This window comes from Melanaphis sacchari, unplaced genomic scaffold (assembly GCF_002803265.2).
Source record: "Melanaphis sacchari strain LSU unplaced genomic scaffold, SCAv2.0 Contig7_pilon_pilon, whole genome shotgun sequence".
Classification (NCBI taxonomy): domain Eukaryota; kingdom Metazoa; phylum Arthropoda; class Insecta; order Hemiptera; family Aphididae; genus Melanaphis; species Melanaphis sacchari.
The window spans coordinates 1,195,681-1,212,871 of record NW_020271560.1 but is presented as its reverse complement, the minus strand read 5'-3'; the positions used below and the strand labels follow the sequence as shown (position 1 = coordinate 1,212,871).

At 25.5% G+C, this 17,191-nt stretch overlaps 3 protein-coding genes across 3 annotated transcripts; 1 reads left to right on the top strand and 2 right to left on the bottom strand.

The window, feature by feature from the left end:
• Nucleotides 1-2,516: 2,516 nt before the first annotated feature.
• Nucleotides 2,517-3,749, bottom strand: LOC112601858 (transmembrane protein 231-like). The gene is made up of 5 exons (XM_025349683.1): nucleotides 3,568-3,749; nucleotides 3,344-3,501; nucleotides 3,139-3,267; nucleotides 2,844-3,060; nucleotides 2,517-2,770 (listed from the first exon to the last, which is right to left on the bottom strand). The coding sequence occupies exons 1-5, from the start codon at nucleotides 3,704-3,706 to the stop codon at nucleotides 2,517-2,519; spliced, it is 897 nt and encodes a 298-aa protein (XP_025205468.1). The 5' UTR covers nucleotides 3,707-3,749.
• Nucleotides 3,750-5,602: 1,853 nt separating this feature from the next.
• LOC112601816 (dynein regulatory complex subunit 7-like) lies at nucleotides 5,603-11,429 on the bottom strand (the record flags this gene model as incomplete). The annotated part of the gene is made up of 13 exons (XM_025349605.1): nucleotides 10,578-11,429; nucleotides 10,078-10,225; nucleotides 9,565-9,690; nucleotides 9,000-9,185; nucleotides 8,792-8,941; nucleotides 8,267-8,497; nucleotides 8,002-8,170; nucleotides 7,677-7,940; nucleotides 7,486-7,615; nucleotides 7,164-7,251; nucleotides 6,156-6,581; nucleotides 5,898-6,089; nucleotides 5,603-5,824 (listed from the first exon to the last, which is right to left on the bottom strand). Coding segments are annotated over exons 1-13 (2,733 nt in total), but the record flags the coding sequence as incomplete, so codon positions are not given.
• A 3,409-nt stretch (nucleotides 11,430-14,838) lies between these two features.
• On the top strand, nucleotides 14,839-17,191 carry LOC112601807 (mediator of RNA polymerase II transcription subunit 19). The gene is made up of 4 exons (XM_025349592.1): nucleotides 14,839-15,121; nucleotides 15,362-15,518; nucleotides 16,738-16,837; nucleotides 16,909-17,191. The coding sequence occupies exons 1-4, from the start codon at nucleotides 14,953-14,955 to the stop codon at nucleotides 17,182-17,184; spliced, it is 702 nt and encodes a 233-aa protein (XP_025205377.1). The 5' UTR covers nucleotides 14,839-14,952; the 3' UTR covers nucleotides 17,185-17,191.

Here is a 17,191-nt window from a genome sequence, read left to right as displayed (position 1 = left end):
CAATAATATGCTTAATACATTATATAGATATTACGCTTAACTAATAATTCAATTATTAATTAAAAATTATGTTACTGTTTTGAAATGCAGATAAAATTATCATGTACTCAACAATTATTGTATTACTTAACAAATTAATAAATTCTAATGTTGCTGTATTTATTTTTTTTTAAAGTTTATTAAAACTATTATGGTTTAGTTCTGATTCAAAATCTAAAAAAAAAAATAAGCTATTTAGTACTGCATATAAGCATTAATAACCGCGTATAAAACTAACATGGCACATAAATTGTTTACTGTAACAATGTATCTGTTGAGATGAAGGTTTATTTTTTCCATGCGATATAATTTTTTAAATGTTTGTAAGTCGGACATTAATTTAGATGTAAAAAACAATACTTACCATTGCGTTGAGACTTTTTTTAACCACTGCGAATTAAACGTGATAATTTGAAAAAATGCCTACACCTAGTTCCATAAAAGAAATCTTCAGGAAATTACATAATATGTTTGTTATGCTTTGTATAATACAATGACCTTTTCTTTTTTTTCATTTTTATTTTTCTATTATTAATCGGTAATCCTACTAGAAGTTATAGAAAAACAAACAAATTATTAGATAATATTTATTATATTCCAGGAACTTATATACCTAGCATGTAATAATTAATTTACTTTGGTTTCCCAGTGAACTTGATTACCAAAATGTATTTATTTTTTTTACTTCCTCAATTTTTTCCACTCTAAATTTTTAACATGTATCTATATACACATACAATGATGCTGAATTCTTGTATCAGGTACATGCAGTCGCGGTCCAACGGATTCGAACGTGCGTGCAGGATTCTTACAAATGTTCCCGTAGATGAAATTATTTTTTCGATGGTGATTCCAAAACGCTGTTAGGTATAATAAATGTATGTATGTGTATGTACTATGTATGTACACATGAACAACGCCCAGCTACATGGCTGAAGGAGTTTGATCACTCTGAGATCATGTAAGTTGCAGACAACGTCCACCACAAGTTGATTGCGTTAATGATTGCCGCGGCCTTGCGGTGGATACCATACGCTGTTATTTACATCCAGTAAAATTATTTCCTATCCGAACGAGAAAAGAGTGCAATCTCATCAAGACGTAGAGCTTAATACTGGCAATGGATAAAATAATAAATAATACACTGTTGTGAGTCAAAATAATGTAATTTGAAATATGTTAAGTATTTCTTTCGAGCTAAAACAATTTATAAATATCACTTATTTTTGAATTTTCTTTAACTATTTTTAAATAAAATTATGTTAATTGATTTAATCAAATTATTTTATAAACGTCTGTATTTATAGATATTTCTTCCCACAATATTTCGATGCATATCAAAACTGACATTAAATAAATAAGATTATTATATAAATAAATGTAAATAAAAAAAAATGTTATATTGTAAAAAAAAATAATAAAGATTTTTCTTTGCTATTATTATCCATTGTCAGCTAACGGTATATTTATTTCTTATCTAACTATAATTACACAAAGTATATAATGTCTATTAGATTGTTAAATACTTATATTCTCACAGCCATACTGGGTTTTTTTCAACACAGCAACTACACACCTTGCGTAAAATGTATAATTAATACATATAGAAGTATATTCTAGGTTTTATTAATTCAACTTTGAGCAGAACAAAAAAAATGTTGGCTTTTATTTAAGTATAATAATTTATATGAATTTTCAATTTTCTATACTATACATAGACATTAGACATAGTACATAATTAATTGAACGCTTTCGTGCATTAAATATGTAAAGGTGACCGATCAAAATCTCCATAAAATATCCTGAAAAAAGTCACTGAATGTCCTTAGGTAGGTATACTTGAGATTATTGCCAATTCTACAAAAAATAATTTATACTATCGCTAAGAATGACATTTATTCTCATTGACATATAAAAGTTAACGCGATCCGACCCAAAAATAATGAGTTTGTTTACGTAGGTATATAATAATGTTATGTTTTTAAATTATAAATACATAATATATAAATTACTGTTCATTTCATATATTACTACTTATTACTTATGATAAACTCATTATACAGTTCTACATTTATACATTAATTTTAATTTATATTTTTTAGTTTTCCACTGATATTAAATCATCATATAAATTGAATAAAATATGAAATTAAAAATGTTTGAACTATTTTATTTTAAATTTTGATTCTATGTTATGTATGGACAAATTTTTATTTTTAGTGACCAACAAAAAAAAAAAAAAATTGGTAATTGCTAACTAATACTCATACTAATACAACAGTATACATTAATACATCATCATAACCTTAAATTATATACAGATTATAAATTAAGAAACTTGCAGTCAATATATACAATAATCCATTAATACTACATTAAAATAATAAAAAAAATAATTTTACAATCGTTATATATAAATAATTAAAATACAATTAATTAATTAAAATAACAAGTAATCAAATTGTTAAAATATTATTCTAAGTTGCACGTTCTATTTTCGTAGTAACTATATGATTTGTAAATAAAAATCGCTTAACTTTTTTAAATATATATACTGATAACACAAGTATTGAAAAATATTGTATCCACGCCCACTTCATTACTTGCCAAAACTTTGGTTTGTATAAAATTTCTACAAAATCGTAGTTTATTTTAGTTTTAATCAGAAATGGCTGTTTATAAGGACGACCTCTTGTCCACTTTACTAAAACGTTATCCAATTTAGTAGAAACTAAAAATATAGTAAACATACATAGATGTATATATTAAATCTTTTATATAATTATTAAATTTAAATAACTTACGAATCCGTTTTGAGTACTCCTCATATATATTAACCAGCCAGTCAGGAGATCCAAATAAAAATATAGGTCTATTTATACGAATAGGTTTCCTCGGCGTACATTCTAAAGGTGTTTTTTGTGTCAAGTGTAAATCGCCAAATACGTCCAGTCTACCACCTGGTAATCCAGAACTGTGAGTAATTACTGCCATGGATTCCATTTCAAGTAAACACAAATCCTATTGAAAACAGATTAGTCATTACTCACCAGAATTAAACATTTCAAAATAATGTGTCAACATTAAATTTGAATTTACTTGTATTTTGAAATCAAATATTAGCAATAAAGTTATAGAATATACATCTAATGTTTCATTCATAGTCAAATATAACTCTAAATCCAAAAATTCTTTTTTCCCATCAATGTTAATGTCTTCTTCTATAACCTAACGAAATTTTGTTAATGATTTAGGTATTTAATTTAGTGATTAAAAGATATATGAAATATTACAACAGGCATACCTTGATGGTAGAACAAAAACCCGTAGTTTTTAACGTCTGCGGAAAATTACCGCAAATCAACGGAGACATGGGATCAGACGTTTCAGCATACAACAAATACTGCAACTTAAATTGTACCATAGGCTGTTCTCTGTATTTCTCGTACTTAATCCATAGTCCTGAAAATAGTATTACAAAATAATATCCTCTTACGATGATTAGATTAAAAATATTATTCAATCTACCACTGCTTCGATAACAAAATAACAACGGCAAAATAAAAGTTAATAACGTTATGACAACATATAAAATAAATGCCTTAGAACAAACAGAAGCTTTGTACTTGACTCCAAGTGATCTACTATAAACTACGTGCACCGACATGATTTCATATTTATGTTGGCTCTTTGTATAATATTTTACGCCGCCGAAAAACGTCAGGTTTGTTTTGTTGATAGTTCCCATAGTAACAGTCTCGCCCTTGCAAGAATAAGGTGTATATTACCTCATATACAGCTGATGATTTACTCCATTTGATTTTTATAGTTTCAATTTTAAAAAGGGGTAGATACAATACTACATCATTTTAATTGTAATAAACGTGTACAAGTTTATCCTTAAAGTGTCGACGCTAATTCTTTTAGCCCAGTTTTTATGATATTCAATATTCACTTTTTTTTTCGATAATTTATAATATCTTTAAGTAAGGCTCGAAAGTTTTAAAAACTGTAAATAAACTTATATAAATTAAACAATGAAAAGTTTAAAAATCGAATATTTAAAATACTTATTTCGTCAATTTTTGTGCAAAAATTTTATATTTTATATTTTATAGAAAAATTAATGTTTTTTAGACGACTTCCGTATTTTAATATTTAATATTCAATTTTATTAAATTTATACCGATAACATTTTTTTAACTTAATAATTAATATCATCAACCGTCAATTGTTCTCCATGCATCAGATTTTTCTTAATTTATTTATTTAACAAAACAATTTTTAATATATAATAATATATTAACAATATAACAATGTTAATAAATAATTTATTATCAAAAAAATGTATATATTTTATTTAAAATTATGAAAAAATTACTATTCATATTTTAGTAAATAAATACATTGTCTTACTATCTTTATTTTTTGTGTATTTTAAATTTTATATATATATTTTTTTTATGTATATGTATATCAATCACTATTTTTATTTTATATACATATATAATAGGAAGTATTTGAAAAATATTGAGTGGAAATTTTCGAATTCTATCGAATGTCCCTGTATTGTATATATAATATATATACCCGAATTTTTTTAGGAAAAAATAAATACTTATTAAAAAATACGACGTTTATTGTATTGTGGTTAGAGTATATCTTAAATCCAATCGACAGTCGTCAGTTAATATCAGTGTACGTCACTTTGTGGACCATTTCGACTAATATGACTCTCTCCGAGACCCAACGACTATTAATATTAATTTTAATGAAATTGGGCCAACAATTTAGAAAATTAATTGTTGCCAATAAAACTCAATAATTTACGAGTATTTAGTTGGATTAGAATTACGTCTACGCATCACATTTGATTTCACTCTCTGACCAACGTGCTATATAGCAAATTTGCATTCAGTAGATCTTGCTTGGTGTTGTTAGTTTTAATATTAGAGTAAATTAAACTCAAAGTAGTATTATTATTTTCCCTAACCTTAAAATATCAATGATAAATAGAAAATTATCAACAACTGTAGATTATATTTTTACTTTCAAGCTTGATATTAGGTCAATTCACTCTAATATTAAATCGAACACAACAAAATTTGATCTGCTGAACGCGAATTTGTTGCGTACGGGTCTGACAGAGAAAACAAATAGTACACTGACTTTCTTTTAAATTTAATAAAATTATATCATTTATCTATTAGCATACCTAATATATACTGTTATTTACTTGTAAGTCATCACTGACCTACCGTAAATGGTGCAAATAGTTTAATTGTATAAATACAAAATGATTTATTTAACGTTATACACTTATTATTTCAATAATCAATAACGCTTTTAAAAATATTTCTTTTGCCTAATTTTAAGTTATATATTTAGTTTTATATCATATTTTTCTGAAAAGACTATGACCTAAGGTAAATGGAATAGTAGATAGGTACTTATTATTTATACACCAACATACTTCGTATCAGCTGTAATAAAAATATTATTTGACTGATTTTTTGTGTAAATGTATTTTAAAAATTACAAATTATACTTAATGACATAATTTTAAAGGTAATAAAGTTTTAAAATCAGGATAACTATTTAAGTATGATGCCAAATTATTATATCTCTCAATACGAGTTTGATTGTATCTTTCCATTTTCAACACTAATGCATTAAGTTCGTTTTTCAACAACGAGCACAATATTAACGTTTTATTTTTGAGTTCAACCTCTGTGAAACGGTCGGTTTCTAATGCTTTCATCGTGGACTGCAACTTGAATTTTTTCTGTAAAAAGCACACAAATAAATTATTTAAAGTTTTTTCCTTAAGTAATTTTCATTCAAATACTCAATCATACCGTTATAAATAATTTTTTAGTTCGTAAAAATTGTTTTTTAGTATTTTGTCTAAAATTTTGTATGATTTTTTCACGAACATTAAAAGCATTCATATCTTGTGTAAAATACCTTTGAATGATTACACAATATGGTAAAGAGTTATCAGTGTTTGTTTTTTTATCTCGTTTAGAAAGAGCGAGTTTTTTATCTTTCTAAAAACAACAAATTATTTTTGTACTTTTCACGTGTACAATTTTAATTTATAAAAATAAAATTACTTCGTTTTGGAGTAATTTTCTGATTTTATGATTTCTATCCCAATCCAATGAATCAATCTGTAACTTAAACTCTGTTCGTTCTCGACTTCGTATTCCTAATATTTTTATAATATCATCCTCTAGTTTTGATACGTTATGTAGTGCTTCTTTTTCGGCTTCAATCAAATCTCGTAACATAACATACGCTTCATGAGTTTTTAAATGACCCTCATATGGATAAACAATATCTTCAATAACAGATTTAGGATCAAAATCTTCTTTTCTTATAGAAGTGGGCTTTTGAAATAATCTACTTGACTGGGTTATTTGTCCTTCACCATATTGATATTGAACATAAATACTATTAAATTCAAGATTGAAACTTATAGTTGCAATATCTCGATCTTTATGTTTTGATTTATCTCTCAAATATTTTTCAACGATACTCTGTAATACAATGTATAAATAAGTAATAACACATTAAACAATATCAATTACTTATTTAAACTAAATATATGTATCAACGCATCAAAAATTGGTCAATTAAGTTTTTTTATTTTTATTGGATATTAAAATAAATCAATTTAAACTTTTATTTTTGATTTTCGTAAGTTATCAACAATAAAATTTTATTATAATACATTACCATCTTGAGTTATTAAAACAATTTGAAATTCAATTTAAAACGATCAATATACAACTCAATTATATAAATAAACATAAATTTATATATATATATATTTTTTTTTAACAGATAATATAGACATTTGATAATACTAAAGAGTTTTTTTTATATTTTAAGTATAAAAAGTCGTAGTTTTCCTTAACTCCTTTAAAAATAAGCACCACTTCTAGCTGTTATGCAGTTATATTATATTAGATCGTTGAAGTTTGAAACAAAATAAAAATAAATGTATAACGTGCAATTAAATAGATTTTAAGCCACGGTTATATTTTTATATTCTAAGAAATAATGCATCAATATTATTTGTCATACAAACGATAATTTCAAAAATAATCAATATTTACCATAGATTTCCTTTTGATGTTTAAATTTTGATAATTATTATTTTCTGTTTTTTGAAATATACACTTACGCCAAAATAATAAATCCGGTCTAAAAAAATAAATAAATTACATTAATTTAAAATACCTAGATAAAAACATAAGTACTATAAAAACAGAAAGTATACAATATATTAAATTATAAACATGTAACAGTTGTAACTTATGAAAAAAAATTTTTACTTAACGTATATACAATATATAAAATATTATTGTTCGAGTAAGTACTTAAAGATGCAATTTATTATTTAAGAGTACACAACATAATAATATAATATATACTGACCTCTCATTAAACGTAGTTATGAAACTATTTTCATCAATTTGTAATTCAGCCATTGAATCAAGTCTCAAATTATAAAACGTAACAAAATGTTTGTTCTGTATATTGTTACAATTGCCATAAAACTTATGTGCTATAAAATCATTAAAAATATAATTTAAATGATTGTTTATATTTTTTAAAACAGTATTTACTTTTTAAAAAGTCATCCCGGCCGCTTTCAAAATATTCTACAGTTTCTTTTTCTTTAGTGGTATATTTTGTTTCAACTCTGATTAATTTGTCTATTCTATATTTATATATTTCCGTAACAAATGTTGTATTAACGTAATCAGAATTAGTGAAGAATGAGGTTTTTTCAATCAATCCATCAGGCATGATGTAATCAGAATAAAACTCTTTGATTGCATTCATATATGTCACAACTTTTTTACCGCTTGGATATAGCATGAGATATTCTAAAAAATATACATTTTAATTTAAAAAATAATTTGTGATTTTTAATCACCAAATGCATACTGTTCCTAGGAACTTGTAAAACGTTAACCCACGAGTTAGGCATCACAAGATGATTGAATGATGTATTTTCATTATGTTTAAAATCTAATGTTCCCCCCTGTAAACTATGATGTTCATCTGGTAAAAAATGTTCCCAACACTTCGTATTCGTCAAAGTAAAATTATACTGCTGTATAAATTACAAAATAAATTTTAAATTATCATAAAAATTATTTTTATTTATTAAATATTATCATCTACTCGTAAAATAGTCAATAATACACACCGTACAACCTCCATTCAATGATTGTAAATTAACCCAATAATTTCTATTATTCCAAATCGCTTCTATTCCAATATAATTCTCATTAGAAACTTCTTTCCGCTCACCAGTACTAGGTTCAATAAAAAATGGAATTTCGTTCATATTTTCGTCCTCATTTTTCAATGGTATAACTATGACCCAAGCATGCACTCGTTTCTCAAATAATGGATCAGATGAATAATTAAAGTCAACCTAATATTTCATGTTTATTAAATACAATTAAAATAAATTAAAATAATCACAAATTTTTCAAATACAATATTCATATACATATATGCAGAGACGTATTTACAATTTTGGCGCTCGTTTCCCCTACAAAAAAAAATTATCGGGGAGGGGGTCGATCAATTTTTACACATTGGTGGTTTACCTATTTACCTAAAAAAAAAAAGAATTATCAGATAAAAAAAGCTTAGCTCAATAATATTCGCCAACATCTAAATACGTTCTGTATATACTGTATATATATGTACTATGTAAATTTACCTCTTTTACTTCATCTTTGACCATCATTTTTTTTTTTTCTTCTTCTATTAGAAACTTAATATACTCACTGCACAAATCATTCTTAGGTTTTAAAAAATGCGCATCATCAAAATCTTCCGTAATATTTTCTGAATCTGACTTATGTTTATCCTTTAACCATTAATATCAATGTAAAAATTAATTTTGTAATGAATATTGTAATACATACATATTCTTCCCAGTCTAACTTGACTTTTCTTAGATCATTATTGCACACGATTTTTGAGGCATAACCGTACACAACAAAAGCATTGTATTCACAACCAATTAAAAAAGATACTAATAGTATCGCCATTTCAAAACAGTTGGCAGTTTGCATTTCTAATGTTGTTGTAGGAGACATGATTTTGTTAGGCTGAAAATGTATGTTATATTTTTCTAGAGTATGAGGTATTCATTATTATTTATTAACTTTGAGTTTTAGTTTTCTGTGTGAACTTAATTTTTTTAGTTTTAATTCAGCAGTTGATGTTTTATAGCTTAGCTATAAAGTATTAACTGCTGAAATAAAATTAAATACGAAATATAATTAAGAATACTATTATAATAATGTTAACATAAAAAAAAAACTGAAAACTAAAAATGCTAATCATATTTTTGTTTTAAATATAATATATCATGTAACATATTATATTAAACATTTAAACAACGTTGAATTTAAATATACGTTTTTCGTAAAAAATATATAGTTTAGATATTATTAGTATTTACAATACGTAAATATATTATCATACCACAGCCAAGGGATCTTCCAACTTGATATATGTTATATGTTTAGCAACAAATTCACTGTAACTGATCAAATCTTTCAGATTGGGATAAACTAATCTAGATGGTTTGATTGTAGTGCAAACACATTTCTAAAAAATATAAAATATTTTATACGAATATACGATATGATATAATAAGCTATTACTGTCCTATATTTATATTTGTACTACATTTATTAAGTATTATTTATTGTGTTATACTTGGTATTAATTTTTACCCGAGACAGGGTTCGACCATAATATGTGGTAATTATTATTAATTCGATGGCGTAACAATATATTTAAATTTATTGAATATTTAAAAAACTACTTATGTGAATATGAACATTCACGTACGTACAAATTTACAATATATTTCGTATTTTCGTCACTTCTCATTTTGGCAACATTAGGTCTGTGCGGTTATAAATAAAAATTCCATCTTTTGATTTACTTAATAATGAAACATTTTATTATTTATTATCCTTATTAACATACCTGTACACCACATTCATTTAGAAGTACTAAAACCAATTGTCTTCTATTTGGATATTTTATTTTAAACTGTTCAATAAAATTGTTGGCGTACAAATTTATTAGCTTTTCAATACTTGTAGTTTTTTTATAAGACTCTGGTATATTTTTCCTATGAAACATTAAAATAATTATATAACTGGTTATCGTGAGCTGTTCTCGCTATATTTTAAACGAATACAATAGCTTATATACACGGTTTTTGCCTGTCGGTTATACGTACATATTATATTACCTAATAGTTATTACCAACCAATAACCATAACTCGTAAATAAATTCAACCCTGAAATAAACAATAAAACCACGTTTCCTACTCTACTGTAATAAGAGATAAATAATTTGAAAAAAATACTAAAAGTACCCGCAGTAAAATTGATAAAAATTTAAAAAATATCAATATACATTTTTTTGTATATAACATTCAAATAATATAATAATTATAGTACCTAACAGTGTTACTTACTCATTTAAAATACATTGATACAATGTATCTAACCATTCTAATTCGACATCCGTCAACATAGTTTTTACTGATTCCAAAACATCAGTGTAAAATTTATCGACAGTTTCGTGATTATCGTTTTCGTATTCATCATCAGTCGTTGAATCTAATTCGGACAACGTTTTGTCATGTTGATTCTTGATGTCGTTGATAATTTCATTCAGTTCTTGTGCAGTTCTTTTATCACCAATTAACAACGAACAATCGTTGTTGGAACTCGAATCGGAGTTAGTGTCTGATTTATCGTCATTATCACTATCAAACGATGTGTAGTTATCGTCTTCGTCTTCTTCAATCAACTCGGCCAGATTAGACGAGTTGTTAAAATCTCCCCATATCCAATCCAATGAATCAGAATCCATTTTACACGAACGTTGAAATCATAACAGTAATTAATTCAAGCAACAAAAAATAAAATATTTTTGTAGTTCTAGTACATTACACAATACACATACTCATAGTAACCAAGAACATCGACTAAACTGTGTTTGTTCGATAACATTTACGTCAACGCATAGGCGGATATTTGATTGAATTTTAGAGGGGCCTAAATCGTTCATTGCATTGTTGCATAATAGGTACCTATTTAATACTTTGAAAAATGTTCAATAATTTTGGGGGAACTAAGCTCCCCAAGCACTCCCAATCACTACCTATGCGTCGACGCTTCAAAAAAATATAAATATCTAGTTTAGGTACCTATCAGTAAAACAATAATATCATTGATCATATTATTAATTGCATACGATACATAATTAACCAATTTAACCGTTACTAAACACCAATAATTTTCTGGTGTTCCAGCGGGTGACTTATATGAGACAGAAATACTGCAGAATATTATGGTAGGTATACGAGTATCACCAGTTACCAAAATAGAAAATAAAGAGTACACATATCAAACTTTATGAATAAAAACAAAAATAAACATGAATAAATTGTATCCCCTTTATAATTTGTTTTTTTATTTTTTTATAATCTTACGTTTATGACCAAAATATTTTAGGTACTGGCCGAAAAAGATTCATTTTTTCTAAAATCAATTCCACTTGAGTGGAAATTTACAAATACACTAATTATATTTTTATATAATTGATAACTTATTGAAAATTAAAAGTATAAAAATAAATCGAAATTTAAAAAAAAAATATTCTAGTCTAGGAATATAAAATCAAAAATGAATAAATAAAAATAAAAATGATATTTGATAAAAATGGTGCATATAATTTTTTTCAAAAAATTTGTACACTCATACTCCAAGATCGATGTATTCCAAATCTATCTTGCCCATACTTAATTATTTCAAATTAAGCTAAAAACTTTTTTTATAAAATAATTACCTTATAATATTGGCATTTTGTAATACTGTATATTATTCTAATCTATTATTTTAACTATTATTACTTTATTAGTTTTTAGAAAACTCTAAGGATAGGTGGCGGAAGAAACGCTCACTCACTTTGCAACTTCCAAAACTATACTGAACCCCTCACCCTCACTTGATATTCTTGAGCATCCCACCACACTCTTTTATATTATAACAATTTTTGATATATTAAAATAATACTAAAACAATGTATTTACTTTGAATAACTTTATGAAATTAATTTTTGATGAATTATTTACATTGAAAAGAAAAAAATTTTATACTGTTTAAAAAAAAACCTATTGCAAGCAACAATGATTGTTTTTCTGCCCATTGTCATCAAATCCAATTAAAGTTAAAGATATTTATAGTTCAAGTTCGCATTCATAGAAATAGAATGTTTTTAAATCGTAACTATTTACAAGAGTAATGTTGAATTACATTAATGTTTTATTTATGTGTCACGACTGTCACGTTGAAAACATAAAAGAGGTTTACACTTAAATGGCCGACACAAACTTCATTATTCTTTGTCGTTAAGTGAATTGTGAGTATTCAGAAAATAGTGATTACCTTTATCGAATTTTGATCATAAAATAAATATTTTGATCGAAGGTTTTCAAAATGTATTGGTTATGTACAATTGTTAATAAACATTAAATATTCTCTTAAATTTACCCAAAAATGCCGAAACTATTAAATGTATTGTATAAAAATAAATACAAAATATATTTATTAATTATAATTTATAATTATACCATGGTACCTTACACGGTTACATCCTGCACAAAACATAGTACTTACACTGATATTAGTGTACATTTTTCTGTTGTAATAGTTATATATATATTTTATACAGGTATGTTACGTATAAGACGATGTCCATTTTAATAATTATAATTTATAACAATACAGCCATAGATCGCGATCTAAATTGTGTATAAATAGTACCTATAAACTCCATAGTATATTATACTGTTATACACTTATAAGTTATACCCAACAAACGGAGACTTCAGGGAGGGTGTAAAAATGTGGCACGTTCGTGAGTAAAAACCGCATAACGAGTCGTATTTCTACCAACAATCTAACCAGCACAAGTTTTTATGTTAGGTATATATATTATATATATATGATTATCAAAGTAATAAAATCACATAGGTACATATAATAATATTATAGAAACTATTTACCATGAAAATTGCAAAAAAATAAATTGTTGGTATTCCTTGTGAACTTGTGGTTAAACACATTGTGAAAATGTGGAATATAAATTTACTATTGTAGAGCATTTTTAGTATTAACGTATTTTTTTTAATATTTGTAAACGGTAAATCAAATATTATTAAGTGACTATTTTTTTAGGCAATAAATTCTGTAAAAAATATTTGGTAAATAGAAAATATATTAAATAAACGAGTATATTTTATTAAATAACTATTTAGGGTGAATGTAGCTATAGGTAATCTAAAAAAGTAGAGTAAGGTGAATAGGTGCAGGTTAACTTATTAAAGGTACAATATTATTCTTTTTTGGTATACGACTATTAGGATCGTATTACTGTCAAATATATTTCCTGCCACTTTCCTCTGCTCATGGGTAAATCTCGTCAATTTTCTTCAGGCTCAACCTTTTTCCACATCGCTTCTTAGTTAATATTTCCATCATTTCAAAAGATTTATATAATTTTATATATAATTTAAAAATTAAAAGTATTAATATAAATGTCATAAATCATATAAACAAACTTTGAAAAGCGCAAGAAAACAAATTGAAATTTATGATCTAAACTTGGACAAAAATAGAATAAAATGAAAATTTATGCAAAAATACTTGAAAGTAATAATAGAACCATATTTTTGTGCCATATTATTATTCGTAGTTTTTTATTTGTAAATATTATACATTATATAAAGTTATTTTAATATAAAACGTTAATGTTATAATTCGAATAATAAAAAATTGGTTATGAGCTACCATATGACTCATAACCGATTTTCAATTTCTGATTTTTTTTTTTTTCACTGTTAAATATTGGAAAAAAAAATAAACTAAAACCAAAGAAATTGTTAATAAACTTTCAACTGAAGAGAAAAAGTTTAACATCGATAGTTACTTATAAGTCATTTAATTTTTTATTCATGTGACAACTTATTATTAATGTCTTATTTAAATATCTAATAGTTAATAATTATTATTATTGAAAATATTGTTAATAAAGGAATAAAAAAATGTGCATACCTACCAGTAAAGTTTGTGTAATTTTAACTTTATCGAAATTTTAAGTCTAGTTGTACCACGGATTCATTTACCTTTGGCACATTACATTGGATTAAACGTACGATCGTACCTTATTTTCTCCATGCACGAGCATAACCGGCCAACGGCCAACTGGAGTCGTCTCTTTCTAATTTCTCACATAGTATTTGACGTCCAGTACGATATTGTTCGCCATTTTTTCAGATTGTCCATTTTACCGTATCTTCCATCCTGACATTTGTAATTATTACTATGAACGTATCAAAGTGTGTGAACGCGCGTCCCCCATACCGATCATGTCATGATTTAGAGTGTTAACTGTCAAGAGTGTCTGAGTGTCAAGTATTAACATTGATAAAAAACGATTTCGACTTGGAAAGTTGGACATTAGAAACATCATAAGTTGTGTAAAAATATAAACCATGTAACGCCATCTAGGGTATTTAAATTGTACCAATTTACGGTTCTGTTTGTCATGCTTAAAGCGTGACAGCTGTTTTCAATTTGTCATTCTACGGTAATAACACAATCAACATACTTATCAAAATTCACGTAAACATTAATAGCAAATAATAACACAATACTGATAACGTTTAAAATATGATTTCATTGCAAGTGTAAAACCGATAAATATTTTTTATTTACCGCTAACATATTTATGTATATTTGTTCTTATTGTTCTTGTTTAAGTGAATCATTTACTTTGTCTACATGTCTGGTTTTCCGTCGTCGTATTCACCAAAATCATCGCCTCGAGGTGCCAGGTCACCCGTCGTTTCCAGACAGGATTCTACGGGCACCCTCAAGACGACTATATCATTGGGCAAGAATCCATCGATTGTGCATAGTGGACCATTTTATCTTATGAAAGAACCACCATGTAAGTGTCACTGGGATGTAGGACAAGTATCTTTTATTGTACTATAATATACCATGTATGTAATGTAACAACTGTTACATATACATGTAATGTTTACTGCTATTATAATTATACTGTGCAACATTTTAATGATAATAATTAGTATTTGTAAAATTTATGATTTAGTAAATATGTATTTAAATAAATGTCATTGAACATAATACTTTTCCATTGAATAATATGAATTATCTCATGTTTTAGGTGAAAGTGAATTGACCGGGTCTGTTAATTTAATGGCCTATTATGGCCTAGAACACACATATAGTAAATTTAGTGGTAAAAGACTTAAAGAAAGCTTATCATCATTTTTACCTAATTTACCTGGTATTATTGACACCCCTGGACATAATGATCAAAGGTAATTTAAAATATTTATTAACAAATGTACCTATTTTTTTTGGATAACATTGAATTGAGTCATGCAAAAACTTTTGGGTTATTAGAGTTGAGACCTACCAATATTGTTTGTTTATTCGAGCTGAGTCCCTTTCTTTAATTGTAATAATAAGTATAAAGAGTCAATTAATTAAAAAATAATAAAATAAATAAAGATACTTTTTACTTAAAGAATAATTTTTCCCGACAGTAATAGAAAAATACTAAAAAAAAAATTGTAAATTTGTCATACCTTGTTATTTATAACAATGATGAATAAATATACTTAATATAATAATAGTTTCCTTAATTCTTCTGAAATAATAATTTTAAGGCTTTAAAATACATTATTCAGTATAATACGACAAATATGATAATATCATAAACATATAAAATGTATATATATAATTGTTTATTATTTATTAATATTTTTGTCAGATGCTATTATGCTAAATTGTGAAAACTTTAAATTCTAGATTTTAATTTTGAGATTCATTGACCTAAATTTTAATAAAAATTTGATACAAATTATTGTCCCAGTTCAAATTCATTCCTTGATTAATAGTTGATAAATGAGAATACTATATTATATTCTCTTGTTTAGCTTACATAGAAAGAAAATAAAACCTAGAGACAACTTGTACACATTTTATGATTGCATTTAATTCAAAAATATATATATTAAAATAATGATATTTATAAATATTTTTTTTTTTTATACATTTAAAATTATTTTATTCCTTTTGTTAGCCTACTCTGATGTAGGTGATTAAAATAAAGAAATACACTATACTTTGTAAGAAAACATTAGGTAATACCTAACTCAATTTTATCAATGCATATTATTCATTATCAATATATTATTATGGTATTGTGGCTTATTTATTGGAAAAATATCAGTTATTAAGTATAAAAGTTACATAGTGATAGTTATTATGCTTAATTTTAATATTGGTTAGAATTTAAATTATAAAAAAGAATTTTTAACTTTAATATATAATATTTTATAATTTAAAAATGTTTATATTTTACTGCAATAATAAAAAAAAAAATAGTTGAAAAATCTGCTTGAAGTGAGTACAGATATTAAACTATTGTTTTTTTGATTATCTTGTGATAACAATTAACTAACATTAATAATATTTATTTTTCAATCTTAATATAAGTCTATTAAATATGATACTTAAAATATTTATTTATAGTTCATTACGTTCTGTCATTGAAAAACCTCCAATTGGAGGAAAGGAAATTTTGCCATTAACAACTCATCAACTAGCTGGATTTCGATTACATCCAGGACCAGTATGTATTTTTATATTACAATAAACCTGTTGTAATATATTGTTAATATGCTAATTTTTGTGTCTTGTTAGTTGCCAGAACAGTATCGTTATGCAAATCAACCGCCTACAAAGAAACATAAAAACAAACACAAAAAAAGTAAATACAAAAGTGGTGAAGCCCTTTCTCAAGACATGGCAGCTAATGAACTAGGATTAGGTGATATTCATGAAAAGAAGCATAAAAAACAAAAACGCCACGACGACGATAAAGAACGGAAAAAACGGAAAAAGGAGAAAAAAAAGAAAAAACAAAAGCACAGTCCAGAACATCCAGGAAATATAACTCCTGGTCAACACTCGAACTGATTGAAAA

What these genes read in the sequence shown, in the direction of transcription:
- LOC112601858 (XM_025349683.1), bottom strand. Translation starts at nt 3,706, where the DNA reads ATGTCGGTGCACGTAGTTTATAGTAGATCACTTGGAGTCAAGTACAAA. An exon ending in ATTTTGTTATCGAAGCAGTG is followed by an intron (nt 3,502 to 3,567) that starts GTAGATTGAATA and finishes TACTATTTTCAG; the next exon opens with GACTATGGATTAAGTACGAG. An exon ending in GGAGTACTCAAAACGGATTC is followed by an intron (nt 2,771 to 2,843) that starts GTAAGTTATTTA and finishes CTATATTTTTAG; the next exon opens with TTTCTACTAAATTGGATAAC.
- LOC112601807 (XM_025349592.1), top strand. Translation starts at nt 14,953, where the DNA reads ATGTCTGGTTTTCCGTCGTCGTATTCACCAAAATCATCGCCTCGAGGT. An exon ending in TCTTATGAAAGAACCACCAT is followed by an intron (nt 15,122 to 15,361) that starts GTAAGTGTCACT and finishes CTCATGTTTTAG; the next exon opens with GTGAAAGTGAATTGACCGGG. An exon ending in CCTGGACATAATGATCAAAG is followed by an intron (nt 15,519 to 16,737) that starts GTAATTTAAAAT and finishes ATTTATTTATAG; the next exon opens with TTCATTACGTTCTGTCATTG.